The sequence below is a fragment of the Glycine max genome, chromosome 7 (assembly GCF_000004515.6).
Source record: "Glycine max cultivar Williams 82 chromosome 7, Glycine_max_v4.0, whole genome shotgun sequence".
NCBI lineage: Eukaryota > Viridiplantae > Streptophyta > Magnoliopsida > Fabales > Fabaceae > Glycine > Glycine max.
Window position 1 is genome coordinate 16202476 of NC_038243.2, and position 11215 is coordinate 16213690.

Below are 11215 nucleotides of genomic sequence, written 5' to 3' on the forward strand. Positions count from 1 at the left end.
CAAATTCACTGTCTGTGTTTTCAAATGTAAGTGGGTTGACAGTAATACCGGTGTGCGGACCGATGATGTGGGATTTACGTTGGTGGATCTTAACAAACTCGCATACCAGAATGATCCTTTCATTATGGCAGAACAAGCGAAACAAGTATTTTATGTCGAAGACCCTTGTGATCAAAGGTGGTCAGTGGTTTTACATGGAAAAACAATAGGTGTCAATGTTGAAGATGATTATTCATACATTGATACTTATGTTAGTCCTTTGTCCACACAATTGTCACCTAATGTCATCGGAGAAGAAACTGACGATGTTCATGCTAATCGTAATGATCACGATGAAGGAGAATTAATTAACATCGTCTAATGTAATTTTTTTTTATTTTTTACTTAATTTCAATTCATTTAATTACATTCATACGCATTTATTTTTTATAACATATTGAATTAATGTTTTTTTTTCACAGCCAAATGGCTACACAGTCAAACTCTCCTCCGCCTCCTCCTCCTTCTACTGGTGTAGCATCGCATTCGTCGTCACCACCATTGAAGCGGACTAGAAAGGCCTCACGCCTAAGATTATTGGCGACTAGACCAGTTGGGGCAGAGAGACCCCTTGTCCATGTGGATCCTGTTACTGGCAAAGCAGACGGTCCCCACAGCAAGAAATTTAGAACATATTTAGGGATCGTTGCTCGTGATAAGGTGGATGTCACATACGAAAATTGGAAGCATGTCCCTATTACTCAGAAGGATTTGATATGGGAGGATATTCAGGTATCATGTATTATTTCATGTTCCATATTGTTTGTTAGCCAAATATTTGAATTTAGTATTAATAAAACCTAATTTACTCTTTGTTAGGCTGAATTTGATATCCCTGAAGCATCTGATTTAAGGACAAAAAAGAAAATACTTCAGACTGTGGGGGAGCGATGGAGACAGTTTAAGTCTGATTTGACGTCGAAATGGGCACTTGCAACTGACAAGGATAGTGTTGATGACACTGTATGCAAAATGTACGGCATTAACAAGGAGAAATGGACCCAATTTTGCCAGAGCCGTAGAGACCCTTCATGGGAGGTAACTAATTTGGGATTTTCATTTTTTTAACTTTAAATGAACTTATTATAATACATTGTAATCATGAGTTTCATTAATGTTTCATTTTTACAGAATGTGCGAAAAAAAGCACAAGCCGTCCAAAAACAAAACACTGCCCCTCACGTGATGTCTCGTGGGGGTTATGAATATTTAGAAAAAAAGTTGATGGATGAGAAGAGAAAGAAAAAACTAGAGGAAGCAACTCTATCCGGAAGCACTGACATCGTCATTGATCCTCCATCTCCCATCAAACGACACGTGAAGTGGAAGCTAGCCCGCACCAAGAAAACTGGTGACATGACATCTGAAGCAGCAAAGGAAATTGCTGACAAGATTATAAGTCACTTTCAATTCATAATTGTAATTATTTTTTTTATTGTGTGATTAAGTATAGAATAAATGTGTTCTTCACAGGATGCGCTTGAGGAGCAGGCCTCACAGGGTTCCTTTGTTACCCATGGACGTCATGATATACTGACTGCTGCCATTGGGCGACCAGAACACCCTGGTCGTGTGCGTGCTGTAGGAGCCGGTATAACCATCAAACAATACTTTGGATCAGCTTCAAGGACCTCCTCCATTGCTCCCGAATACCTGCAACAGTTGACGCAACAAATCAAGGACCAACTAGAGGATTCAATCACAGAAAAAGTCACTCGACGGCTAATGTTATCCCTCAGCCAAATGCAATCACAGGGACTTGCACTGCCTCCTGAACCTGATGTTGGTCCTTCAGCTGCTCGTGTCAGCACAAAGGAGAGTTGTGTTGATCCCTCAGGGAACGATCTAGACACCGGTGACTCATACAAATGTGGGTTGTATATTGAAGAATATTCTTCTCGCCTGGTTGCCCTGGGAAGAGTTTATGAGGGATCTACAACAATTCACAACATTCCCTTGCTGCATGATCAAGTTAAGGTTGGTGTTGAGGAGATTAGAGATGTAGATGCTCCCATTCCTGTACCCACTAAAGAGGTTAAGGTCATGGGACAGGCTCTTAACACATTCCTTGCTTGGCTGACACATCTAGTCAAGCGTTTATCAGAACAGGTATTTTAGTGTCATTAAATGCTTATTTTTCCAATTAAAATGTTTACTGTGATTAAATTATGTCAATTAATTATGTTGGATAAACAGGGAGCTGTGAGACCCGCGAAACCTGCAGATAGGCCAGATGATGAGGTCGATGATCCGCTATATCTAATGACATTGACCATTCCACAGCTTTTTCTGAAGCCATTGCAGGTTATGTGGGATGCTACCTTGTTTGGCCTATTTAATGAAAACTTTCCCTTGTACATAAAGCATGAAGATCTGTCTGAAATTGCACATGGTGGTCAATGTCTCAGCATATCTGTTATACAGTTGTGGATTCTGTAAGTCAATTTAGATTATTGTTAGTTACCTAATTTATTGTTTTACCTTCATGCATAATTTACTTTGTGTTAACAACAATAGGCATATGACTAAGACAAGTATGCGAGCAGGGAATATCGATGTGTATGGATTCCTCGAGCCACAGTCTATCCAGAGATCTGGCCAATCACAATTTGAATCAGAAAATTACATTAAGAACTGGATGCAAAATTCAAAACGAGATGTGTACCTAGGAGCCTACTTGAATGGGTAACTTAAACTCAACAAATGAATTTAAATAATGTATAATAGTATAATAACATATATTGGTCTCCACTGCAGTGCACATTGGCAAATGGTCGTCATTTTGCCTAAGGAAAATGTTGTCATTTGGTTTTGTTCGTTGCATAATAAGCCAGACAACTACCTCAAAGGCATAATTAATAGGTCAGTGTTGTTTTTTAATATATTTGCATTAGCATTAGTCAGGTAAATCAAAATTTTAAATGTACAATAAGAATCTATGTTTGTATTCAATAGTGCTTTGAAAGGACTTGACGATACTCAACAAAGTAAATCCAAGCCTCCTGCTAGGTGGATTGTTGTTAAAGTAAGTTATTTAAACAATATGTTTTCACTTATATTTTAGTATTGTGTAGACTAATTTGTACTGAACGTTGCATATCTAAATTTCATAATGTATTTAGTGTAATAGACAAAAAGGAAGCACTGAGTGTGGGTATTACGTCATGCATTGGATGTCAACTATAATCTTAGGAAATTTCCAGAATAATTGGGAAATGGTAATTTTTAATTCACCAAATTTCATATTATTATGATTGCTAATATATTATTAACTTATGTTTTATTATATCATGCAGTATTTCACTGATCCTAGACCATTGGAACCAGAAAGATTGAAGGCGTTTCGCAACCAGTGGGCAAAGTACTATTTGAAAGTGAAAAATGAAACTTAGGATGTTTAGACAATCTTGTAATTGTAGTTTATATTTACTTGCTTAATTTACAATTCATGTCTCAACATTAAATATGTTTTAAATTTATAGTAATTAGTAAATTTCTTATTGAATTTTCTGGTAAAAACTGTTTCAAAACAGAATGAAAATTATATGTTGTGTGGTCTGATTTTAAAATTTGCAGGTTATTTTTGGGATTTATTGAAAAAACAGACATCATGTTAAAAATAAATTTCTAAAACAACATCGGTCTTTAAAAAAACTGATGTGAAATGTTACTTACAAAATCAGTTTTTTTAAAAACTGATGTTAAATGTCACTTACCTCAACATTTTTTAACATCGGTTTTTAAAAAAACTGATGTTGTAAGTAACATTTCACATCAGTTTTTTTAAAAATCGATGTGAAATGTCACCTACAACATCAGTTTTTTAAAAACCGATGTCAAATATCACATTTAACATCGGTTATTTTAAAAACCGATGTTAAATGTCACTTACAACATCAATTTTTTTAAAAATCGATGTTGATTTATAGATTTATAACTTTTTTTTTTCATAATTCATATCATATAACATCGCCTATTTAAATAACCGATGTTAAATATCACTTACAACATCATATTTTTAAAAAACCGATGTGAAATGTTACTTACAACATCAGTTTTTAAAAAACCGATGTCACATGTCACATTTAACATTGGTTATTTAAAAAATTGATGTTAAATGTCACTTACAACATCAGTTTTTTAAAAAACCGATGTTGATTTATAGATTTGTAATTTTTTTTCCATAATTCGTATCATATAACATCGCCTATTTAAAAAACCTATATTAAATGTCACTTACAACATCAGTTTTTTAAAAAACCAATGTTGATTTATAGATTTATAATTTTTTTTTTCATAATTCGTATCATATAACATCGCTTATTTAAATAACCGATGTTGTATTTATTAGTTAACATCGGTTTTGAAAAACCGATGTTAATGATACTACTTTCCACATCGGTACTTTCAACATCAATTAATAACCGATGTTGAAAGTCTTAAATAACCGATGTTAAAACCTTATTTTCTAGTAGTGCATATATGTATAAAAACTAAAATGAATGATTTTTGAATATAAGAATAAAAAGATAAAGTTTGTATAACTATAGTTATTAAATAAATAATTAAACCAAAAATTAATTAAATATTTCTTTTCATGAAACTAATCCAAACACACCATAGGAATGTACCAAAAAAATAGGATAAATTCGGATGCAACATACTAGAGGTAAAGTTTGTTTCCTTTGTTTTGTAGGGTTGTTACAATCTCTTTTTGTATTTGGTTTTGGGTATCTCTTATCGCCATATTTATCTAATATATAGTATTATACTTGTCGATAAAAAAATTATAATAAATTTTAATTTTGTCAGATACTTTCTTACAATATAATATTGGAGTAATGCAATATGAAAAAAGTAAATTATACACTAATAATATAAAATAATTTTATATTATCATTTAATAATAAATTATTATATATAATAAATTAATAAATTTTATAACGATTATCTTAAAAGTTATAATAATAATAATTTTTAATTGATTGATATTTATATTCGAATACATAAACATTTAATTTATGAAATATTCTTTTAAAAAATAATAATCAGAAATTCACAATCAATCGATACTGCTCTAAGCTCTTATTGAAAAGCAGTGAGTATTTTTTATCAGTAAAAAGGGATGAGTATGATCAAAGAATATAATTCCAAATCTGAAGTTATGAGTACAACCATCGATTAACAGAACGAAAGATCACCTTTTTACGTTGTGTCGCATCTTATTGGTTTACTACATAAATTGATGAATGATCGGTTTACTACATAATCTCCTTCTTTTAATTAATAGGTTCATTTGCATGTGGCTATAGACAATACGACTTGGCTATAATGTAGTAAATCGATCACTCATCAATTTATATACTAAATCAATAAGATGCGCCACATATAGTTAAGGGCTTTTTCCATTATGTGTGTAAGTTTTTGAAATTTGTGTTTTCTACTTTATGTGTATATGTATGTAAATTATGATGTGGAAACATATTATATTTTTAAAAAAATGACTTTTGTTTGAACTCATTTTGAACTTCTCATTTTACCGTCATATTAAAGAAAAGGATATATAATATAGTAGTAGGGAATATGTTGATTAAATGACATGTAACCGCCATGACTCTTATTGTTTTATCTTTAATTATGATTAATGATGGAGCCAATTGATCCGAAGTCTTTTAATGTGCATTATGATTTATGTAATTATTAAATCATGAAGTGTTATGACATCACAAGAGTCAAGTTTGAGAATGTTAGAATAATGTGACTCATGTGAATTAAGGGCCTAAACTTGATTTAATAAAATAAAGGAACTTATTGGTAAATATGGGAAGTTAATAAACTTCTATTAATCTTGCGGGAAGTTAATAAACTTCTAATAACTAACTAAATGGAAGTTTGCTAATAAAAGGCAAAGGATTCTATCTCTGTCATAAGCATTTTTTCTTCTAATTACTATCAAGAACGTGAGAGAAGAAAAAAAGAGATAGATTGGGACAAAGAAAATTAAAGAACTTATATCTTTTATGGATAAAACTAAATTCTATTTATTTTCGAGCTGTATAAGAAAATTATAGATTCTAATATCCTCAGTGATAATTCATTAAACATAAATGTATGAAAACATATTCCACTCTCACCATTTTCATCTTCGTTGCCATTGCCCTTTCAAATCCGCGTAATCCAAATCTGTGAATTCTCTTATATGATGTCAGTCTACATTATTAATTAGTTGTAGCACCTAACCTGATGTTCCTTTAAGCCTCAAGACCATGGAACCATTCCATATGTTAGAAGCATTTATGGTAGAACCAACAATATCTTGTCTCATCCCTTCCTAATCACAAGCAAAATCTTTTTGAAATCACCGCCCAAAATAATTACCTTTCCTCTCAACAATTTTGTTGCATTGTCTTTATTTGGGATGCCATAAAATTCCGAAATATTTGATTTAATGCTTCAAAGCAAAACCTATTCATCATTGGTGTCCGTTAATTCATTTGATCACAATCCTGCACATAAATTCTTCCATAAAAATGATTTATCAGTACTGTGATATCCAAACAGGAAAAATAAGCCATCTAATTCAATCAAGAAGGAGTCAATGATTTCTTGCTATACAACTTTTTCCTAATTTTTTCTTGGAATACACCTAATCCAAAAGTCCATAATTTTATTGTTAAGTTTCCTTTTAAATTTGACAATCCCATTATTGATTTTTTTTTTGTTACATTAATCCCATTATTTACTTACATGCGGCTCATAAATACGTTTTAAGTAACATTATTAACTTAATTTTGGGGTTGTATTACCCTCACTGGGCATAAAAGGCAGCTATCTCTATTCTTGACTAATAAATAGTGTGTTAATATTTTGGAGTATAGTTGTTAGTATTGTTAAGTGTATCGTTCTAATATTTGTATAAAGATTAGAGTAATTTTTTGCATTTTATATTTAGTAAAATGTTTATTATAAAGAAAAGCAATGAATCGAGATGCCACTGAGAGCTTTGATTTACTTATTTCATATACTAAGCACTCATTCTGTTTAACATGAGATAGTTCCTTATTGTATTTTACATTTTTGAAGACGGTATTAGGATCAGTTTTGCTTCATTAGAGTTTACTTTTAGTTTATTTCTTTTGGATAATTTCTGAAACTATGAATTTAACTAGCAGGGGAAAAAGAAGACGAAGATCAAGATAAAGATTATAACATTTTCACATTATATACGTGCAAGTAGTGCTAGTAATAATCACCGTAAGCTTTTGATTTTGTTTTTATAAATAGTTTGCCTTGATTTTATTTATTTATTTGATAAATAAATAAATAATACTTTAATCCATGTAAATGATAAATAATAACACCAATTCAACGAAAAGTACAACAGAGAATATTATGATATTCTGAAAACAGACAACTATAATTTTCCACAATTGAATCAGAACGAAACCCTACGTTTAATCAAATCCATTAGGTGGATAAAATATCAGGTCATCAAAGGTAGTTTGGATAAATTCAAACCTTAACTTTATTGGCTTTTTACTATTAAAATTATGTTTCAGTAAAAAAAATATTAAAATTTTGTTAAGAAATAATATAAGGCTCAATTTATTATTTGTATTATTTCCTTCATAAAATTCTAAAAAAAATACCATATTTTCAATTATTACAAGAACATTTAAATAAATAAAAAAGCAAACACTATTAAAAATACTAAACCAAAAAAAGAATACAAACCAAACAAAATATAAATATTTGACATCAAACTTCAAACACAAAACAGAGTATATGTAACATGTTCAGGAAGCATGGGACCTCAGAAACCGCCACCACCATGATGATGGCCTGTGGTATGATGAATAGCATGATGATGATGATGGCCTGTGGTATGATGACTAGCATGATGATGATGATGATGATGGCCTGTGATATGATGACTACCATGATGATGACCTGTGGTATGATGACTACCATGATGTTGATGATGACCTGTGGTATCATGACTACCATGATGATGACCTGTGGTATCATGAGTTCCATCACAAGTTGTGGTTGCACTGACATCACCATCTTCGAATTTGATTCCATGCACAAGATTGTTATCATCTCTTTTCTCTCGGGAGCAAAAACACCCCATGTTTGTTTTCTTTTCGACTTTAGTGCCTTTGAGTCTCACATTCCTTATCATTTATTTAGGCAAAAGTCAGGGGCCCGAACTTTCCACGAAACTTATGAAAATTTATATGCAATAATGGTGTGAATAAGCTTTTGTCAAAAAGCTCCGGCTATTTAAATGCTCAGTTAAATTCATTTTTTTATAGAGCATGTAGACACGGCTAGAAATAATTTTTTGTAGACTAGATATCATTATTATAAATGATAAATATTTTCATTCAAATATTTAATATAATTATATATTTCAATTTTAATTCGACACTTCTAATTAAGATTACAATTATATATTTTAATTTTAATTCGAAAGATTGGATAATTTTAGCTATGTCAACTTATCCTTGATTTATTAATATATAAGTCCAATACATAAACTACTCAAATTCTAGATTATTTTTTCTTCATTGGAAAGAGAACTTATAGTTTGACATTAAAACCTATAAATGGCTATACAATAATAAAAAAATGATACTATATAGTAAAACAGATATACTTAATTACTAGTTTGTAATTTTATCATTTTTTATCCTATGAATCAAACATGATGTAAGAATTTATAATACTTTGACATTGTTTACCTCATACGTATATATATTAATAATAAAAGAAATAAAAATTCAAATATTAATTAAAAATATTTAAAACATTTTTTTTTAAATACAAGTCTTTCAAAAAGGTAAAAGGCTCACATTCACCTTTCTAATATCATAATAAAACTTGTCTAAATAAATAATAAATTCACTTTGGTTCAAAACAAGGTCGTCTAAAACTTCATACAATTAATATAAAACATATACCTTAATGTCACATCCTATCAGATCATTGTGTTCCCGTGTCCTTTAACATCAAGTTCTTCATAGTCATCCACCTATTCAACTGCTCCCACGAACACAAGATTTGAGATCATCACAGAATCTAAACACAAACAACACACTGAGAATGAGTTATCACATTTCTAACTAATAAAAAAGCAAGACAACTAGATATACATATCTCATAAATAAAATAAAACTTACTTAAACATAACTCACGTAATTCCATCACTTTATCATTCAAAATTGCACTTTTCAATCATCAATCACATTACACAAAAATCTCACACTCTGATTCAAGACATAATAACACATCAATTTCATAATAAACAATTAGCAGACGTATGCAACGGTTATGCTAAGACTCAAGCCTATATGCAATGTGGTACCTTGTCAGTGAAAAACTACCTTGGGGCGCTTAGGAGTACATAACAAGACACACCATAAAATGACTATGTCAGGTTACTCTCACTAAGTAAAATCATAGGGAGACCAATCAGGGTCACATTGTTTTGCGAGAATGCTCCAACCATGTGGGATTGACACAGGCTTAAAGGAGCACTCAAATCGGGTGACCCCCAAGGCCTATACTCCGAAGAGTCTGTTAGGGCCTCTCCCTCCTGATTCAGGTTCAACCCCTAAAATCATTTTTGCAAGCAGACACTGTTTATGAATTATACAATACCCACGACCTCACACTCGTGTTTTAAAAACGTTTAACACAATTGCGCTACAATTTAACACTGGTTCCTGAATAGGAAACCTACATTTTCTCTTTAACACTGGTTCCTAAATAGAAAACTTACACTTTTTCTTTAACACTGCGCATCAACACTTTTCTCAAGATAACATTGGTCAGTTTATTATACAATTCATAACTTACAACACAAGTAATGTCACATCAAGTGTTAACCACACACTTATTCACAACCAAAACTTATTCACACTTTCACATGTCATGTGTCACAATCCACCATCACAAGTCTACACGTATCTCACAAATTAACACATATTCAAGTTTGCACTTATACTTAATCTCAATAACAGTACTATAATCTCAAGGCAACATGTTATTTCACAATTCATCACATATTTCATTTATAAGCACTGCTCATGAATTATACAATACCCACGACCTCACACTCGTGTTTCAAACATGTTTAACACATTGCGCTACAATTTAACATTGGTCCCTAAATAGGAAACCTACACTTTTTCTTTAATATTGTGCATCAATACTGATCGGGTTATTGTATAATTCACAGCTCACAACTCAATACACATGTACCTCAAATCTAACCATAATATTCTCAAAATCCAACACTTGAATAATTTTTGGAATCACACTATAACAACATTACATTATTATTTACATAAAATATTAATATAAATAAATATATAGCTAAATCTATATATATAAATACAGAAAGGAGACAAATTTAGTCTCATGCAATGTCCAAAGAATGATCTGGAATGGAAATAGATGGAAAATATTCCTTATGCATCTGTTGTTGGGAGTCTGATGTATGCTCAAACATGCACAAGGCTAGATATTAGCTTTGCAGTTGGTATGCTTGGAAGATATCAAAGTAATCCAGGATTTGATCATTGGAAAACTGCAAAGAAAGTCTTAAGATACTTGCAAAGGAAAAAAGATCACATGCTTACTTATAGGAGATCTGGTCATCTTGAGGTGATTGGATATACAGACACTACAAAAAAAATGTTAAATAATGGAGGTTATTTTGCGGAGGTTTTAAAAACCTCCTTAATTTATTAAAAACTACAATTTTTTGTGCTTATTTTGCGGAGGTTTTAAAAACCTCCTTAATTTATTAAAAACTACAATTTTTTGTGCTTAATTTGTGGAGGTTTATAACCTCTGCTAATTAAATATTATTTTCCCACTCTTTTCTCTTTAAAATAAAATAAATCATGTTTTCTTTTCGGCAAAAAAAAAAAATTTCCTCTAAAAAAAATCACAAAACCCCTAAAAAAAAAATTCCCTCTCAAAAAAATCACAAAACCCCTCCAAAAAAATTCCCTCTCAAAAAAATCACAAAACCCCTCAAAAAAAAATTCCCTCTCAAAAAAATCACAGGACCCCTCAAAAAAAAATCACAAAACCCCCTCCAAAGAAATTTCCTCTCAAAAAAATCACAAACCCCTCCAAAAAAAATTCCCTCTCAAAAAAA

The 11215-nt window shown here is 31.2% G+C and overlaps 1 protein-coding gene and 1 long non-coding RNA gene across 2 annotated transcripts; both read left to right on the top strand.

The window, feature by feature from the left end:
* Positions 1–2099, top strand: LOC102659554 (uncharacterized). The gene is made up of 6 exons (XM_041017497.1): positions 1–362; positions 462–771; positions 859–1077; positions 1171–1434; positions 1513–2020; positions 2092–2099. The coding sequence occupies exons 2-6, from the start codon at positions 466–468 to the stop codon at positions 2097–2099; spliced, it is 1305 nt and encodes a 434-aa protein (XP_040873431.1). The 5' UTR covers positions 1–362; positions 462–465.
* A 10-nt stretch (positions 2100–2109) lies between these two features.
* LOC121175119 (uncharacterized) lies at positions 2110–2591 on the top strand. The gene is made up of 3 exons (XR_005892208.1): positions 2110–2148; positions 2236–2474; positions 2557–2591. It is a non-coding gene; the product is annotated as an uncharacterized lncRNA (long non-coding RNA).
* Positions 2592–11215: the final 8624 nt, after the last annotated feature.

Bases quoted from the DNA above. Each gene is read 5' to 3' on its own strand.
- LOC102659554 (XM_041017497.1), top strand. From the start codon at position 466: ATGGCTACACAGTCAAACTCTCCTCCGCCTCCTCCTCCTTCTACTGGT. The intron at 772-858 runs GTATCATGTATT...ACTCTTTGTTAG, and splicing joins TGATATGGGAGGATATTCAG to GCTGAATTTGATATCCCTGA. The intron at 1,435-1,512 runs ATAAGTCACTTT...TGTTCTTCACAG, and splicing joins AGGAAATTGCTGACAAGATT to GATGCGCTTGAGGAGCAGGC.